General features: G+C 39.5%; 6 protein-coding genes across 6 annotated transcripts; 3 read left to right on the forward strand and 3 right to left on the reverse strand.

Moving 5' to 3' along the window:
• Positions 1–203: 203 nt before the first annotated feature.
• ENT5 (Ent5p) lies at positions 204–1,352 on the forward strand (the record flags this gene model as incomplete). The annotated part of the gene is made up of 1 exon (XM_018130465.1): positions 204–1,352. The coding sequence occupies one exon, from the start codon at positions 204–206 to the stop codon at positions 1,350–1,352; it is 1,149 nt and encodes a 382-aa protein (XP_017985954.1).
• Positions 1,353–1,477: 125 nt separating this feature from the next.
• Positions 1,478–2,263, reverse strand: GIR2 (Gir2p; the record flags this gene model as incomplete). The annotated part of the gene is made up of 1 exon (XM_018130466.1): positions 1,478–2,263. One exon carries the CDS (start codon positions 2,261–2,263, stop codon positions 1,478–1,480), a length of 786 nt encoding a protein of 261 aa, XP_017985955.1.
• Positions 2,264–2,876: 613 nt separating this feature from the next.
• AW171_hschr2490 (HBR059Wp) lies at positions 2,877–3,776 on the forward strand (the record flags this gene model as incomplete). The annotated part of the gene is made up of 1 exon (XM_018130467.1): positions 2,877–3,776. The coding sequence occupies one exon, from the start codon at positions 2,877–2,879 to the stop codon at positions 3,774–3,776; it is 900 nt and encodes a 299-aa protein (XP_017985956.1).
• Positions 3,777–3,984: 208 nt separating this feature from the next.
• NUM1 (Num1p) lies at positions 3,985–14,523 on the reverse strand (the record flags this gene model as incomplete). Its single annotated transcript, XM_018130468.1, has 1 exon — positions 3,985–14,523. The coding sequence occupies one exon, from the start codon at positions 14,521–14,523 to the stop codon at positions 3,985–3,987; it is 10,539 nt and encodes a 3,512-aa protein (XP_017985957.1).
• A 329-nt stretch (positions 14,524–14,852) lies between these two features.
• SLX4 (Slx4p) lies at positions 14,853–16,391 on the reverse strand (the record flags this gene model as incomplete). The annotated part of the gene is made up of 1 exon (XM_018130469.1): positions 14,853–16,391. The coding sequence occupies one exon, from the start codon at positions 16,389–16,391 to the stop codon at positions 14,853–14,855; it is 1,539 nt and encodes a 512-aa protein (XP_017985958.1).
• Positions 16,392–16,775: 384 nt separating this feature from the next.
• On the forward strand, positions 16,776–18,032 carry KGD2 (dihydrolipoyl transsuccinylase; the record flags this gene model as incomplete). Its single annotated transcript, XM_018130470.1, has 1 exon — positions 16,776–18,032. One exon carries the CDS (start codon positions 16,776–16,778, stop codon positions 18,030–18,032), a length of 1,257 nt encoding a protein of 418 aa, XP_017985959.1.
• Positions 18,033–18,043: the final 11 nt, after the last annotated feature.

An 18,043-nucleotide genomic window follows, 5' to 3' on the forward strand; every position in this document is an offset into this window, starting at 1 on the left:
ATTACAATTTAACTTTGGGGCTTAAACCAGAATTGGTCGAATCAGCATCAAACACCCATAAACCACACTTTAATTTAATTGACCCTTTTGTATGGTGGTGTATTTGTTGGAACAAACTTTATAAAAGTTCATCTATTAGGGAGCTTTACATCTTTAAGTAGGAACACGAGCTTATAGCGAAATAGGTCAATACCCAAGGTACTATGGACTCTCTATCCAAAAAGATCAGCAACTTAGGTATTCATGATATTCGTAATGCAGCACGGTTTGCTCAAAATGTGATAATTCAGTATGAACCGTACCAGATAGACATTAGAAAGGCAACTAATACTGATTCATGGGGTCCTACTCCGAAACAGCTTGCAAAAGTGTTACGAAATCGAACTCACGTTCCAATATATCTAATTACTGAGTACACTATGAAACGCCTGGTGGATCACATGGCAAAAAGACCGAAGAATTTGTATGAAAAAGCTAGGAAGGAGTATGTTAACTATGGGAGCGAATGGAGAGTCGTTCTTAAGTCATTGCTGGTATTGGAGTACTTATTGCTTACATGCAACTCTGGTCAGGAGTTAGACCAAACTGTTAGCTGCCTCACAACTCACAAACATATTCTCACTCGTGATACCATGCAGTTCAAGGTTGAATTCAGTAGTGACGGGAAAATGGAGATTCATGAAAGGGGTATCAAGAAGAAATGCGAGCAGTTGATACAGTATATCGAAGATCCTGGATACTTGAAAAGAGTGAGAGCTAAGCAGAAGCAACAGTCTGCACATATCAACTCTAGTGGCGGAAGCTACGTCCTCAACTCATCTTACAATGACAACCGCATCCACGTTGGTGACGAAACACCTGCTTATGACCTAAGCGATGAATTCGATGAGTATAAGCCACAGAGTTCACAATTGCCAGGGCCTTCTGCGAGCAACAAACATACTCGCACCTCAGTTGCTGAAGAACAACGCAGACAGAGGAGAGAGATTTTGCGTGAGCGTATTAAGAATGGGGAGCAACAAAGAAAGAGTAATGCAAGCGCTAAAAATCAGCCAGTGGTGGACCTATTGGATCTAGATGACATAGAAGTTCCGCCCTCTCAAAGTTCGGGAAGTCAAGACCACGATGAGGAAGAAGATGATTTCGGAGATTTTCAAAGTGAACATGATGTGAGCCCCGCGCCAGATAAACAGGACTCTCAGGATTTAGATTTGCTATCCTGGGGCGGATCAAACTCTTCTTCTGCTGTACGCAGCTCCTCCAACTACAATAACAGTGCCCAGAATTCCAGCAATCAACAGCACAAGGATACATTTGCTGAGTTGTACTCGTACTCTAAGACTCGTATATAGTTTATTCTTTCAACCGCTCTATTTATATTGTCCTCCTTTACACCTATTTCTTTGTTGAATTTACATAGGATTAAACGTATATTAGATATCTATGCAACCTATCACAATTATTTCATCCTTAGCTCCTATAACTGCTTAATCCCTTGTGATAGCTCATCTTCAACTGCAGCTACCTCGTCATCTTCAGCACCTGCTAAGCCCTGCTCAAAAACTTGGCGTCCGGATAAACGACCGGAATGTGCCTCCATCCTCCTTCTGGCGTCTCGCTCATCAAGACCAAAGTCCCTTCTGAAATTCTTCCGCCACTCAAGGTAAGACTCCTTGGTCACTTTCGTGCCTTGAAACTTCTTCTGTTCTTCCATTTCTCGTTCGCGCAATTTCTGTTCATGTGCCAATTCTAAGGCCTGGAGAGTGTTCTGGAACCACGTCTCACAATTTTCCTTCGCAGAGGAAATAAGACCGAAACACATAGGTGCCCCTACCAACATATCACTTTCTACCTGTGCTAATAATGCCTCGATCAATTCTGGAATATAGTCATCAAAATCAATCATATCAGGGATATTCTCTAACTTAGCTGTAATAGGATTACCTTGTTCATCAAACCCTAACTCCTCTTCCTCCTCACCGTCAATTTCTTCACCATCCTTCAGAGACACCTTATAAGGCTCAATCTTCAATTTTGGGACTACATCTGGATAAGTCTCGGGTAACAAAAATTCAATAACTATATGCTGCTCAAATTCAATAGATTTCTCTGTAAAAGAAGAAGTATTTAATGGTATGAGATCCAATTTCAAATCCACACGGAACTGAATATCTGGATATTCACTATTAATGGCGTAAAACTCATCCGGATAAATAGCCTCCACAACCTCAAGCTCTTGCAACTGTTCCTCCTGACACGACATCCTTCAATTAACAGCGAACAGCTTTGGACTCAGTCTGAATATTTTTACATCTCTTGTAGTCCATCAAAACTTTACGCTAGTAAATCTCTGATGAAGCAATTTTCACCTCTTGGTTACCCGGACCATAGTTCCAGTCAGTTACACCAACTTTAAATAACGTGATGTCGCACTGCAAGACCTACAGGGGTAAATCTGATCACTATCCTAACTGCTATGATTCTTATACCCTTGTTTCTAGCGTTGCACCCTTTTTCGACATCTTTGTTAACAGATAGTGTTTTTTGCTCATCACGGGTGGTAATACCACTGATTCTCTTAGGCATGACTTTTGAGAGCGGTATTAAGGAACGCTTGATGAACAATCTGGAGTGTCTTTGATGACATGGCGACCTTCGAGATGACAGTCTTTTTTTCGTAGCCACGTATTTCCGTTACCTCATCGCTGACATAAATTGGGTGCTATATGCCGGAAGAAAAAGTGGGTGCAGGGTGCTACAATCAAATAAAGGTTGGGAAACATAGACAATGATCCAAACACGGTTTGATTGTCGTCAGTTACTAACAGCAGTTAAATTTAAACCATTTATCGAGATTTGTTTATATATGTATATAAATGGAATTAAATTTTGTTACCCCCCGACATGATACGGTTAGGATAGGTCTTGTTAAACACACAGGAATAGTGGGCCGTACCATAACAGAGAAACAAAGTGACCAGACGGATTATTCGCAGATGTCATCATCACCAAGTAATACTCAGATATCAGTGTTTTCTAATGGTTATGAAGATTATGATGCCCGTATTAGAGAGATTGAAGCGTACTATATAAAGACCTTGTTGTCCGATGACTATGGTTCTGAGGCGGTAACGAGTGAGGAAAGCTTGTCGGTGACGAAGCCAACACTACAAAATGAATTTTTGGGTATGCAAAGATCATGGTCTCAGGTTAATAATGAAATCCAGCCATTTAGTCAGGGGTTGGCTTCATCTGTTTCTAATTTTGAAGTCGAGATAAATCCGCAATATCGGCCTTTGAACGGTATTTTACCGCTTACAACAGAAAACCTGGAAAGTTTGCAGAGACCAGTAACGAAAGATGTTACACCTCCACCAAAGAAGCATGCGCATCAACCCCAAGAGAAAATTAATAAGGTTCTTTATAAAACCGAGCTTTGTGAATCATTCTCGACTACCGGTTTCTGCAAATATAACGAAAAATGCCAATTTGCTCATGGTTTACAGGAACTGAAATTCAAAGAGCGATCTAATAAGTTCAGGACCCGGCCTTGTTTAAACTGGATGAAGACCGGCTATTGTAGATATGGCGCACGTTGTTGCTTTAAACACGGTAATGATAATGACATCAAAATTTACTTGGAAGCAGGCCTGATCAAGTTAAATGGTGACAAAGCCGTAGCGGCAGAAGCTGGAAATGCTGGAAATGCTGGAAATGCTGGCAAGAAGCGGAACTTGCATGCCAATGTGAATATTTTACAGAAAATGGCATGGTAACGGAAGACTATGAGTATATTGAACTTAGCAAATTATTTATCATTAACATATTAAGCTCAAACACGTTGTTCAGCTATTAATAATAGTTACATTTTAATGTTTAATTGGTGCAATAACATCAGCTAACTCATATTAACCGAGTTGATTTTCTTACTAGTCACAATGATCGCAAAATCTATGTTCACCTCATTTATGTATTTGATTTAGCTTATCTCAAAGCAAACATGGATCCTGATCTTCGTAGCTGTTTTGAGGAGTTGCTGGTTACTCTTGTGGTAGACAAGCGGCTTGCTGCGTTGCTTATGTCTTCACCTGGAAGAAAACTGATTCTTCCAGCGGATTCGTGAACGTCCTCTAAATTAATACCATCCATATTTCTTTGTACTAAATAGCGAAGAGCATTAAACCAAATGTTATGCCGCTGCCGTGTTGGACATGTCAATCTAAGCTCACGAGATTCCGTCTTGACAATAATACTTCTATTATACAAGCCGGCTGGGAATGGATTTGGATCATTCACGCTATCAACACCAATGATTGCTGCCGCTCGAGTCTTTATAGCACCTGGGTTATCTAACACAGGGTTTGAGGTTGACCAATACAAGGTTAAGGTATAAGGATGAACCCAGAAATACCTTTCATGCCTTAGATTTGATTGACTGCTGAACCTACCCAAACGACGGTAGTATTTGTATAGATATTCGCCAATAACAGTCTGCGTTAGGGCAGGTATTATACTAGGCTCACTGAGGGAAGCCATTGTCATTAGTGAAAAGCCCATATCAATTGAGTTACGACGGCTATGTCCAATTGTGTTTCCTGGGCTTGCATTATTGTAATTTATACATGTCGAATCGTATGCAGATGCTGCTGCGTTTCGTGTAATAGAAGAAGCGCTAGACTGTAGCCTATTCGTACCCCTTGACTGTTCCAAGTCGCTTTGGATTGCAAGAGAAGACATTTCAACAAGATTTCTTCTCCTCGAATCCACCGAAATGGAGGAACGGCTTGTAGGAAACTTTGAAAGCTTCGTAGCCCCAAACAAACCAGATGAATTTACTTCATTATCTTTTTTCCCCGCAGATGTTGCTCGTATTCCACGCCTTTTAATCTCAGATTGCAATTCCCAATCTGCAAATCTCTCTAATGTATCCCTTCCTTGGGTTATTAACTTATTATAGTAGGTGGTTGGTAAAACAACTACGTTTTCGACGTCAGGAACACTTGCAAACGACGTTGCAACAAACGAAGATTCTGGGATACACAACAATCCCAGTTTTTTGGCTGCTATAGTGACACTTTTAACTTGGGAATCCAAATTGTCGGTGTCAGAAACGCTTTCAATATCGTTAAGCATATCAAATGTATCCAGAATACCAGAGAAAGATCCACGGGAATGCCTCTTCATTCTAGCATATTCTTTTAGATCAATTGCAACCAAATCGAACTTGACAGCTTGCTGTACAATTTGCTCTTTGGTGAGAGTTGGACTTTCTAACTCTAGTTTTATTTGCTCGAATTGATCCTTATGGATTGGAACGAGATCAAACTCGGCTGCCTTTGCAATAAGATCATTTGCCGTAATGATACCCGAATTTGTGGCCAACTGCGATTTAATTTTCTGGAACCTTTTATTATCCAATACAGCCAAACCAAACTCACGCGCTCTTTCGACAAGCTCTTCCCTTGTAATTGGAGTCTTTTCTTCGAATTGATCTTCAATGTCAAGCAGGTGGCCATATTCTTCTTTTGGAATCAAGACACTATTGTACTCCTTTGCAATATTAGATGCTCGTTCCACAGTGACTGGCTTTTTCAAAGTATTGTATTCTTCTATAGGCAACGCCACTAATCCGTGATCCTTTGCTTTCTCTTTGAACATTTCAACCGTCATAATAGGAGTGGAAGAAACCAGAATGGACTTCACCTTTAAATCTTGGTATACAGTCCTATCCAACAAAACCTTATCATTCTCTCTTGCATATGATTCCAACATGGCATCATCAACTGTGCCTTCTTTAACGGGTAACTTCTCTTTTATTTTGGGGATTACAGCGTATCCCAGTTCCTGTCCCTTAGCAATAACATCTTCAATCACCATAGGTTGTTTCAGAGATTGCAACATATCCCTGTAGTCCTTTGCAGGCAGCACAGCTAAATCATACACTGGGGCATATTTCAATATGGTCTCTTTATTTAGTTCTGAGGAGGTTTTCAAAAGCTCAATTTGCTCTCTTAATTCATGCAATTCTGTTAAAGCTACAGCACACTTACCTTTTGATTCCAAGTAATTATCCAAGTCTTCAAAAGTTACCGAAGACGCCCTATATTTCCTCATACGTTCCAATTCACTGTTGGTAATAAAATTCAACCCCATTTCCGAAGCTCTTTGGATTAATCCCTCCTCGGAAGAAAACTGCTCAGTTAGTTTTTTGTAGTCCTCAAATTCATCCTTAGTGATGACCTCTAAACCAAACAGCTTAGCTTTTTGGAAGATTAAGCCCTCGTCCCAGGCACTGATAAGGCTTTCAGAATCGGTTCTAATTGAACGATCGTCGTGAACCATCCCCGGGAAGTCCGGTAAGGAACGTTCCTGCAAACCAGAAGTATCACCAACTGAACTAGTTTTATGTTTTTCAACAACACTTGTTTTGAGCGGCACTAGGTTATAACCCATGGAGAGCGCCCGCAATTTTAGTGCAGATAGTGATTCGTTAACTGGTATTGACGCATTAGTGGATTCTAGACGAATAGTTGATGCAACAGATATGGCATCGTTATTACTTCCATGAAGATCCAGCGCATCTGTATACATTGACAGCGAGGATATGCTATTCTTAGGACGTATATCCCTAAAATCGACATTACTTTGACAAGCATCGAAAAATTCAGCTTCTGTAGTAACAGTACTGATAGTGTCCGCCGGTTCACCAGCATCACTCAAAAGCTTACCTTCTTTGGCCGATGGGTCAGACTTTAGCTTTAAACTACCAGCTGAAGCTTCTAGTTCTTCGCTTGTCAAACGGACGTTTTTGTTGCCCAATTTTAAGGCCTTATACTCCTCACTTGTTAAAACAACTAAGTTAAACAGTTTAGCATACGCATAAACATCGGCTTTAGACAGCTCATAATCATTTTGTTTCGTAAGCAAGTTCCTGTACTCCTGAGCAGATAATTTAATTAGACCTGATGGTTTTTGAGGTTCAAGTGCTTTCTCTCTGCTGCTGAAAGTACTTTCCTGACGAATAACACGCTCGAAATACTCTTTATTTGCCAGTACACGAGACATATGATGCGTCTTACCTAAGTTTGCAATATCTTTAACCTCCTCCATGATAGCATAGTATTTAGATGTTGGAATTGCAACCATATTATAGCTTTCTGCAATCTCTTCAAACTCAGTTTGAGATATATTTTCAAGCTTGGAAGCCTTGTTTTCTAAAATTTTATACTCAGTTATGGCTAATAACTTGAATCCCATTTTCTCAGCAAGTTCGCTCATAGTATCCATATCAAGACTTTGAATATTCTTTAAGTTCTTGAAATCATTCTTATCAAGTAAAAGTAGTCCAACATTGGAGGCATATTCTAAAATTGTTGTCTTGCTTGGGTTTTTCAATTGCTCATATTCACTTACTGATAACGATACCCGATCAAGCATATTATCCTTAACACTTTGGACAGACTCAGTCGTTTCAAAGTAATTTCCAGGCTTCATAGTCATCTGATCTTGTTCAAGGGAGAGGGAAGTTTTACGCGAATTTGTAGGCATTCCAAAGTCTACTAGTTCTTCAGCTTTAAGAAGATCGTAACCGTACCTGAATGCATGAGCTCGAACATCTTCTATGGTAGGATTTTCTGCATGCCCAATCAATCTATTATACTCATCAATGTTAAGTAAACAATATTTCGAAGTATCCAAGTTTTTGCGAATAATGTCGATTGAAGGCGTAGACGCAGCATCTTCTAGTATTTTATACTTTGCAGCCTCAACCAGACAGAAATCTTTTCCATGTATAATTGACTTGATTGTTTGCCAAGACGGTTTTTCTGCTGACTCCCTTAATTTCTTTAAACTATCTATACCAATCAGGGTCTTACCAAGAATTTCTGCATTATGAGACAAAAACTCTTCAGATGGTTGTCTTGATTGCTTTTGAAGGACATTCCATTCAGCAGAATCCACTATCACTTTATTTAGTTTAGCAGCGTGGGCTTTTAGGAACTCAAGCGGAGGAGATGTCACGGTTGAATTAGTTTTTTCATAAGTATCCTTGTCAACTAATATCTTACCAAATGCCGCAGCTTTTGAGCACAAAAAGTCCTCTGAAGGGGAAGTCAAGTTCGATTCCATTGAAGCCAATACATCGGAAGAGACCATGGTTAAGTTTTTTTCCTTAGCTTTACTGGTCAAGAAATCAATATCAGGATTTGTAACACTATCTTTTAGTGTATTGTATTCATCGCGACTTAACATGATTCGAGATAGACGTTGAATATGGTTATCGATAAAGTCGATTGAAGGTTTTTCTGAAATTTCAAGTAACTCATTATACCTTACCGAATCAACAATAGTCAGACCTCTCAATTTTGCTTTATCATTCAAATATTCTAGGTCAGGTGCTTCGATTTTTTGAAGTAAGTTGGAATATTCAACTTGATCTACAAGTGTTTTATCTAATTTTTTGGCCTGCACCTTCAAGTCATATAGGGATGGGGTTTCCACAATTTTTGTCATTTCCTCATATCTGTGATTATGCAGGACAGTACAGTCAAATTTTGATGCTAGTTCACTCAAAGCTTCAAAGGAAGGGTTTAACTTATATGCCTGCAACTCTTCATAGCATGTCTTTTCGATCACTACATGATCATAGGCCTTTGCATGGTTAATAATGAATTCCAAAGTAGGAGCATCCTTGTGCCGAACAAGAGTTTCATACACACCCTTTTCTATTACCTCAAAATTTATAGCTTCCGCCTTCTCTTTAATATGTTCTAAGGATGGCGCTTTAGCTGCACTAGATAATTCCTGAATTTCAGATTCGTCGACAAGAATCCTAGAATAGGTCTTAGCATGTTTCTCCAAAAATGAGAGAGATGGCGATGATGTGTTAGTTAACAATTCACCAAATTCCTTACTCGTAATCACAACGTTTCCTCTGCTTGCTACAATTTCGTTCAAATATGTATCAGATGGGTTTTGAATATGGTTGATTAATTTACCGTGTTCAACCTCAGGAATTACGACGTGATTAATTTTCTTCGCTAAACTTACCAGACAATCGTAGGTTGGATTTTGAATCTGCGACAGCATTTTAGTATGCTCTTTAGCATCAACCAGGTGTTTTCCAAATGCGTGTGCTTTATCGGATAGATATGATAGGTCAGGCTCTTCAATCAGGGAATTCAGCTTGTTAAGTTCCTTTTCTGAAATCAACACATAGTCTAGCTTTTTGGCCAGTCCAGATATAAAAGACACATCAGGAAGTAATACGTTTCTTGAATACTCCTCGAACTCTGTCCTATCAGTTAAAACCTTCCCATAGGTTGCAGCTTTTTCGGCTATAAAATCCTCAGTTGGATTCGCTACTGTTGATAAGAGGCGATCAGCATCACTCTTCTGCATAATAACGCAATCAAAAGCTTTAATCTGTTCAGTAAGTTCATCAAGCTGGGGCTTTCCTATAGCATGTTGGAACAGTTTATATTCATCCTTAGAAATGATGAGATAGCCTAGTTTTGCAGCAGATGTTTTTATGAATGAGAGTTCGGGCTCTGTTGCCTTCTTAACCAAATTTTCATATTCGTCATTCAAAACTAATCTCATTTTTAAGGAAGCTGCCTTACTTTCCAATTCTTGCAATGTCGGAAATTCCGCCTTCTGGTAAATTTCATCGTATTTCCTCTGATCTAAAAGTAGCATACTATGCGCACTTGCCTTCGCCGTGAGATGGGCAATTGAAGGGTTATTAGCCTGTTCAACCAATTCATTTCTTTCAGAAGTTTTCATAAGAACATAACCAATATCCGATGCTTTCCTTTCTAAGAAATCCTTTGAGGGTGTATCACAGACCTTTAGTATCGATACATATTTATCATTCTCAAGCAACTTCATGCCAAGAGATGTTGCCCTGAGTTCCAATTCTTTAACTGATGGAGACTCCAAGGACCTCAATAATTGTGAATATTGTGTCTTGTCAACTAGACCCATATTATACGCGGATGCATGTTTTGCTACCTCTTCCAAAGTTGGTGATTCAGCTGAATTCTTTAATGCAGTATACGCAGCTTCAGATACCACAACACTACCATTTGACTCTACCATGGTAATCAATTCATCTGCAGAATAAATGTAAGGTTGTGAATCTTCCTTCAGTTTCTCATATTCCTTTAGAGGAACGGGTTTCAAATCATATCGTTTACACAACTTTATCGTGTCACTTTTATTTACCCTCTCAATAGTAGGGGCGTTTAAATCATCGTATTCAGATTTCCTTATGGATACATAGCCCAGTGAAACCAAGCGGATTTGCAATTCCGATAATTCTGCCCTCTCAATTGAAGACTTTTTTAAGGATTCCAACTCATGGCAGGAAACTGGCTCATAACCAAACGAACGAACTGAGGCTAAAATTGAGTCCTTGTCATTAATTTTCCTAGCAGTTTCCTTATATTCTTCCGCAGTGATAAGAACCATACCCCTTTGCTTAGCCTTTTCTTCTAAGTAGGACTCAGGTGGTGTATCTAATTTCCGCCTCATAGACTCATAAGTATCTTCAAGCACCATTATGTGTCCCGTTTTTCTTAGCTTTTCGGCTATATCACTATCGGTTGGATCAAATGCAAGCTTCAACAATTTATCATATTCGCTTGTCGCTACTAAACTAAATCCCTTACTCTTTGCGCTTTTGGTGAGGAAATCTAGAGGTGGATTAGAGGATAGTTCAACAAGTTGATTATACTCATCCAAAGGAATAATCTGATAACCGATACCGTGCTCTTTTAAAAGCTGCAACGAAGAAGGTGTCAGGGTTTTCAACAGTTTTGAATACTCACTCGAGTCCAATTTCCATTTTTTGTAATCTGATTCAGAAACCACTACACAATCAAAAGCTTTGGCCTTAGTGTTTAGGTATTCTAGTGTAGGCTTGGTATTATTTTCAATCATCAATTTATAGTCCTGAGAAGGAACCATAACACAAGATCTTGCTAGAACTTTTGATTGTAAGAATTCCATAGTTGGAGCACCTACTGTATTTTGCAAGGATTCATATTCAGCGTTAGGAACCACAATATGATCTTGAGATGCAGCTTTTAGTTTCAAATAATCCAAGGTTGGTTTTTCAAGTTCATCAAGCATTTGCGAATACTTGTCCATACTAATGACAACATTACCACTATCCCTGGCAATATGCTTCAAATGTTCCAAAGACGGATGCTCTAGGTTTTCTATCAACTTTGAGTGCTCACTCCTTGGAATAACGACATAATCTTTTTCTTTCGCCTTATACATCAAATGTTCTAACGATGGCTCATTCGCATTAGCCAGAATACTTTCATATTTTTCGGAGGAAACTACTACACTACCTTTTTCCTTAGCCTTGAGCTCTAAATGGCTCATAGTAGGAGCATATGCCATCTCGTTGAGTTCGGCGTGATGAGATGATGGTAGAATAACATGCTTTAGACTTCTTGCCTTATCTGAAAGATACGTGAGTGTTGGATTGTTCACACTCGAACGTAGCCTAGACAGTTCATCGTTGGATAACAAAGCTCTATTGTAAGTAGCAGCTTTTTCAACCAGATAATCAAGAGATGGACTTTGAAGATCAGAGTTCAGTTTTTGATACTCTGCGAATGAAAGAACTACTTGGTCTAGTTTACGCGCAAAATCCTTTAACTCCTCTTGAGTAGGTTGCTTAGACTTCCGTAAGATACGCTGGTATTCTGACTGCTCCACTGTTGCCAGACCATATAGTGTCGCTTTTGATCTAATATGCTGCAACGGAGGTGTTTCTGCCAATTCTTTCAGCTTCTCATATTCCTCAGATGTCAGTAATTTATAACCAGCAGTTGCACTCTTAGATCTTAAGTAGTCTAATGATGGGGAAGCAATATCATCATTTAGTTTAGACAGAGCAGATCGTTCAATCAGTGTAAAGCCCAGCTTTGCAGCGTGCTTTGACATAAACTCGAGTTTAGGAGCTTCAATATGCTGTTTGAAGAACTCATAATCATCCCTATTAACTACCACCTGATCTCTTTCCCCACATTTTGTTTCCAAGTAAAGATCCGTTGGATTTTCAAGCATATGTAACATCTCATGGTACTTGTTCCTTTCCAAGAAAACATAGTTATAAGAAGCAGCCTTTTGTGACAAAAACTCAATTGATGGGTTCTGGGTCTGATTTATTAGATCCTTATATTCGGTCAAGGGCACGGCCTGGTAAGATAGTTTATCGGCAAGCCAAAATAGAAGCTCCTGATTGCCATAGTGCTCCATATGTTTTTTAATATTTTCCAAAGAAGGTGTAGCATCCCGTATCAAATTTTCATAATCTGTATCTTTCAAAAGAATACAACGGTTTTTACGAGCGGCCAGTTGTAATTGGTCGATCCCTGGATTCGCAATTTCATTTCTCAGTTTACTTAGATCTTCAATTGGTAATGCAGTGTAAGCCATACCATCAAGTTTTTCTTGCATTGTCGCCAGAGAAGGACTTTGCAGCGCCTCATACTCATCAAGCGATACTAGTACATCGTCATAGGACGCAGCATATTTCTCTACCATCTGCTTTGATGGATTTATTAATCTATCATGGGTATCTTTTGGTAGCAACACATGCTTTAGTTCGCTAGCCCTAAAAGAAATCTGCTCTATGGTTGGTTTCGTTAATCCATGTAACTTTTCAGTATCAATTAGTGACTTCCCAAGTAGTCTTGATTGATTAGATAAATAAGATAATGTTGGGTTTTTGAAACAGGCATAGTCCTGCTCCGAAAGAGTACAAAGATGGTACTTCTTCAAATTTTCGGTCAAGTATTCTAATGATGGATTTTCAATACATTGAATAAGTTTCTTATGTTCAGCAGTTGACAATACCTCAAGACCTTGGGACTTTGCTTGCCTAATAAATTCATTTACGGAGGGGTTTTCTAGGGATTCGAACTGGGCTCTGTCGACCACAGCCTTTCCAATACCCCGCGCCTTAGATTCCAAGTAAGAAAGTGTGGGACACTCAAACATTTTCACCTTCTTATTCAACTCCTCATACATGTCTTTTGATAACACTTTGTAACCAAGTGTTTGAAGTTTGAAAACCATTTCATCTTCAAGTGATGTATCCTTACCATTGTCTATGGATTTAGAGGAATCCGATAATGAGAATTGTAAATTCTTATATGCCTCCTCGGTCAAAATCACTAAATTATGACTTTTAGCGTATGCTTCAACCTCATCACGTTGTAATTCTAGTCTAACTTCGTCGTTAGAATCACTGTCAAAAATACTTGCTAGAGGATTCCTGTTTTGGGTATCGGAAACAATGCTAGATGTTTCCACATCAGAACCAAAGTTTAGATCAGAGAATGTCCCCCTGCTAATATCCCTTAAGCTTGCAGGTTCATCAAATGTGTCATTAAGCCCATCAACAGTTAGCGCACTTTCAGTACGTTCACTTGGATGTAAATTGTACTCCAGCTTTCTTTTAGATTTTCCTGATCTGACACTTGACCTTTCAGCAGTTTTATCCGCCTTCAAACGAAGTATTTGTTGCCTAAGTTTCGAAATAGTTTGCGTAGCATGCGTCAAATCGGCCTTTAATGTTTCATACTCTAAGCCCTCTCTTATTGTACTAGGTTGACTTACTTGAGTTCCCCTAATATCTAGAGAGTGGCGTTCCGAATCTTCTTGATTATTATTAGTCCCGTCTGTGGCATTCACCGACGCAACAGATCTATCGCTATTGATGTCCTTCCTCTTCGTCAACTCATTCGTTAAAGTTTCGACCTTAGACGTTAAAAGTTCGATTTTAGAATTTAATTGCTCGTTTTCCTCGTTTAATTCCCCTATGTGTTGCTTTAGTTCCGTAATTTCTGACAAAAATTTTTGTTCCTTACCTTCTAGTGCACTTTGCAGACCATCCTTTTGTAAACTGACAGCCTCCAATTCAGTTTTGACTTCGTTAGTTAAATCAATTTGTTTCTGTAACGCTTTCTTGTTCTTGCCAAATAACTCGGACAAATCTGCGAATTCCTGGGACATTGTCTGCAACTTCATTTCTAGCTCCCAGTTTACATCTTTAAGGGCAGCATCCTCCTTGGAAGTACTAGCGAAGCGTTGGTTTAATTGACTAAAGCTCGCTTGCAGTTGTTCATGCTCCAATTGTAAGCCCTTTAATTTTACAGACTTCATTTCGTTCTCAGCTTGTAGCCTCCTACATTCCAGCAATAAGTTTTCACTTAAACCAACCACGAAATTCATATCTTTACCTGAATTTGCCTTCAGTACTCCGTTATGAACGTTACTACCTGCAAAAACAGGCATAGAAGACCTAGCATCCCTTCTGCTCAACATACTAGAGAACGGTAGGTTTGACTGCTTAGGTTCACCTTCTTCCTCTCCTTGAGCTCTAGATTCATCCAATTGTTTCTGGATCTGTTCCAACTGGAACTTTATTTCCTCTGTACTGCTAGGGTGTGTCCGTTTGTCCTCATTTTTAGCCGACCTTGCACTAACTGGTGGCATTTTGGGTCGATATTAAATGGAATTTGACTCTCCTAGTCCAAGTTTTCTGTGTCTTTCAAAACTGTGTTTTCGTTTATTAGGAGGTTAAAGGAGGAAGAAACAGTTGCGACTTTTTTATAAACAACACCTTTGTTCGCTTTGTTGTTGTACAGATCACAGATTACGCGGTTTTTTCTATTTGCGGTCATAAGGTAAATTCGAGATTCGAACTTATAAACGCAAAATACAGAACCAAATATGCGGCGTAAGCATAGAGGACAGAGCTACTTTACGTTGACGTAGCTAATTATTAACTCATTAAAAGTGAGTTATTAGTATAAGAACTATATCTAAGTATTATTAACATTGTTTTTAATGCAGACACCATTGTGATCTGCCCATTCCCGTATGACAGTATCGTCTAGAAGTTTAGTAAATTCATCTTTGAACTCAAAAAAGGTCCGAAGTTCCTCAAGAGTGAACGGCTCAAAGCAATAAACACGGCTCACGAACCGTGGATCACTACGAAGTTGGGTGGTTAGCCTGGAAAAAATCTCATTGTGTCTATCTGCGTCTGTTTGTGAACTAAGATTCTCTAGAGCGCTGCTATAATTCTCTAGCATTTGGCTTTTGGTTCTTGAAACTTTAATTCCAATGTTTTTAAGGGATTGACGAAGTTGTTGTACTGATTCCGGCCACGATGATTGCGGTGAGAGTATCACTTGCTCCTCTTCACTGGGAAGCATTTCTGCTATTGTATATTCATTGTCTTCACTATCTGCAATTATTTCATCACCTAAGGTGTGAAAACCGTCAGGTATATGTTGATCGTGATACAGTTTCATGCGTACCACAAAAGATTCAGACTCTAAGATTGATGGGAGAGATTCAATTGATTCTAACTCGTTTACTGTCGTGGTTCTACTTGCTGGGACTTGCAAATTAGGGTTTGCGGCAAGCCCGCGTAACGGTGAGTCCGTTCCGACTGAAGTCTTGACAGGAGAAGTAATATTGGGCACGACCCTAAATGTTTCCTTAGTGGGATCTATAATCTCATCTTCGTTTTCTGAACTTATACTCAAGGTGATGCTTATTCGGTCTCCAGAATCCATACTATCTGGGATGGAGCTTATGCTTGTATCTTCTAAAAGCTGAGAAAGAGTCACTGCATTTCGCTGCTCGCTTATAAACTCCATGTTATCATAAACCACATTATCAAGTCCGGAGCCCAAGATAATATCAACTTCATTAGGTGGAAGCTGAGAGGCATACCATGGATCTTCTTCCAGCTCGCCTCCATACACGTAGTTCTTCACGATGTTGATATCTGATCGTGTCACTTTCGGTAGTCTTTCTCGTAGCAAAGTAACAAGATTTGACCATTCTTCAGAATCATAAATGGAGTACTTCTGATCTACAGAATCCTGCTGCATAGCTTTCATGAGAGAATTTACTTTGTTTAATTTACCAGAGAGCATTGTAACTAGGTGCTTCGCTCGGCCGTGTAGTCTTTGATCTTTAAACTTATCAGTATTATGCTGCGTGATGCTTCGTATTCTTTTATTAGCTTTTTTACTAACTTTTGGGTTGTTAGCCATCCTTGGCTTTTTACTTGCCGCTGTCTTCGTCATTTCTAGCCTATCCCTCTCATAGGTGAAATCCTCCAACAGTTTCTTAAAATCTTTTTGAATTGTTTCGCTCTCCTCTGCCTCATCAATTCTTGCCTGAACTTGAGTCGACAAGAACACATCTCGATCTTTTGTCTCCTCGTCGTCGCTAAAAGCTGCTGCTGTTTGGGTCTCAGCTAACTCATGGGCATCGAGTGTTTCGCTGTCACTCAGATCATTTGCTAGAAGGTTTAAATTTCGTTGAACCTTGTTAAAGTCCATATCAACACAATAGCTCAGTAAATTTCCATTTTATGTGCATAAAGTCTTTGCCTACGGTGCTACTATGTACAAGCGGTAAGCATATTTTACATAGCTAACAAAACATGGTTGACACATCCAGATTACCCTGATTTGGTGATAATTTTGATTTTGAGATCCGTTTATAATGATTACTCCGTCGGCTCCGACCATCGGCGCCTTAACGGTTACCAACGGCTGTCAATCCCATACTCGCTTTTCAAACAGAATTTTAGTTGAACTTTTCCAAGAACTGGGGTTGACGCTTTTTGGAAACCTATTACATCTTACATTAAAAATCTCTGGTTCCAATTTCTCCCTGCTATTTATTGCCAGATATCGCATTTAAATCTAAAGAATCATAATATGTTAAGGTTATCTGTTGCCGCTGTTTCTAGGATTAGACAACCTGCTTTTATTGACATATGTCGCAGAAGTTTCTTCTTGAGAGATCAGATTGTAGATTTCAAGGGCATTTCGGCCTATAGATTTGCGTCTACATCTGTTCCAGTCCCTCCAATGGCTGAATCATTGACAGAAGGTTCATTAAAAGAATTCACCAAACAAGTTGGCGATTACATCAGCCAAGACGAGTTGCTAGCCACAATAGAAACGGATAAGATAGATGTTGAAGTTATCTCTCCTGTTTCTGGTACAATCACCAAGTTAAACTTCCAACCTGAGGATACCGTGACTGTTGGAGATGAAATAGCTCAGATTGAGGAAGGTGCAGAGCCAGCGGGAGGAGCCAAGCCAAAAGACAAGGGTGCTTCTTCAGCTCCAGAAACCCAACCAAAGCAAGAATCTGCTCCAGTACAGGAATCTAAGCCAAAAGAGTCCACAGCTCCAACTACCCCAAAGGAAACCCCACGCGAAGCGCCATCAAAAGCAGCTCAGTCCACAGCTATCATTTCAGACTTACCATCGCGTGGTGAACGCAGGGTAAAGATGAACCGTATGAGAATGAGAATTGCAGAGAGATTAAAGGAGTCTCAAAACACTGCTGCTTCTTTAACTACATTTAACGAAGTTGACATGTCTGCCCTCTTGGAAATGAGAAAGTTGTACAAAGATGATATTCTCAAAAATAAAGGTATTAAATTTGGATTCATGGGTCTATTTTCTAAGGCGGTAGCTTTGGCTCAAAAGGATGTCCCAGCTATTACTGGTGCCATTGAGGGTGACCAAATTGTGTACCGTGATTATGTAGATATTTCTGTTGCTGTTGCCACTCCAAAAGGATTGGTTACTCCTGTTGTCCGCAATGTTGAATGTTTGTCAGTGTTGGAAATTGAACAAGAGATTGCTAATCTAAGTAAGAAGGCCCGTGATGGTAAGATGACTTTGGAAGATATGGCTGGCGGAAACTTTACTATTTCTAACGGTGGTGTGTTTGGTTCCTTATATGGTACTCCAATTATTAATACTCCACAAGCTGCTGTTTTAGGTTTGCATGCTGTGAAGGAAAGACCTGTTACTGTGAATGGCCAGATTGTCTCTAAACCAATGATGTACATGGCATTAACATACGACCATAGATTATTAGATGGTAGAGAGGCTGTCATTTTCTTGAGAACAGTCAAGGAATTGATTGAAGATCCAAAGAGAATGTTGTTGATGTAGATAACTGCCTA

Source organism: Eremothecium sinecaudum, chromosome II, assembly GCF_001548555.1.
Source record: "Eremothecium sinecaudum strain ATCC 58844 chromosome II, complete sequence".
Taxonomy (NCBI): domain Eukaryota; kingdom Fungi; phylum Ascomycota; class Saccharomycetes; order Saccharomycetales; family Saccharomycetaceae; genus Eremothecium; species Eremothecium sinecaudum.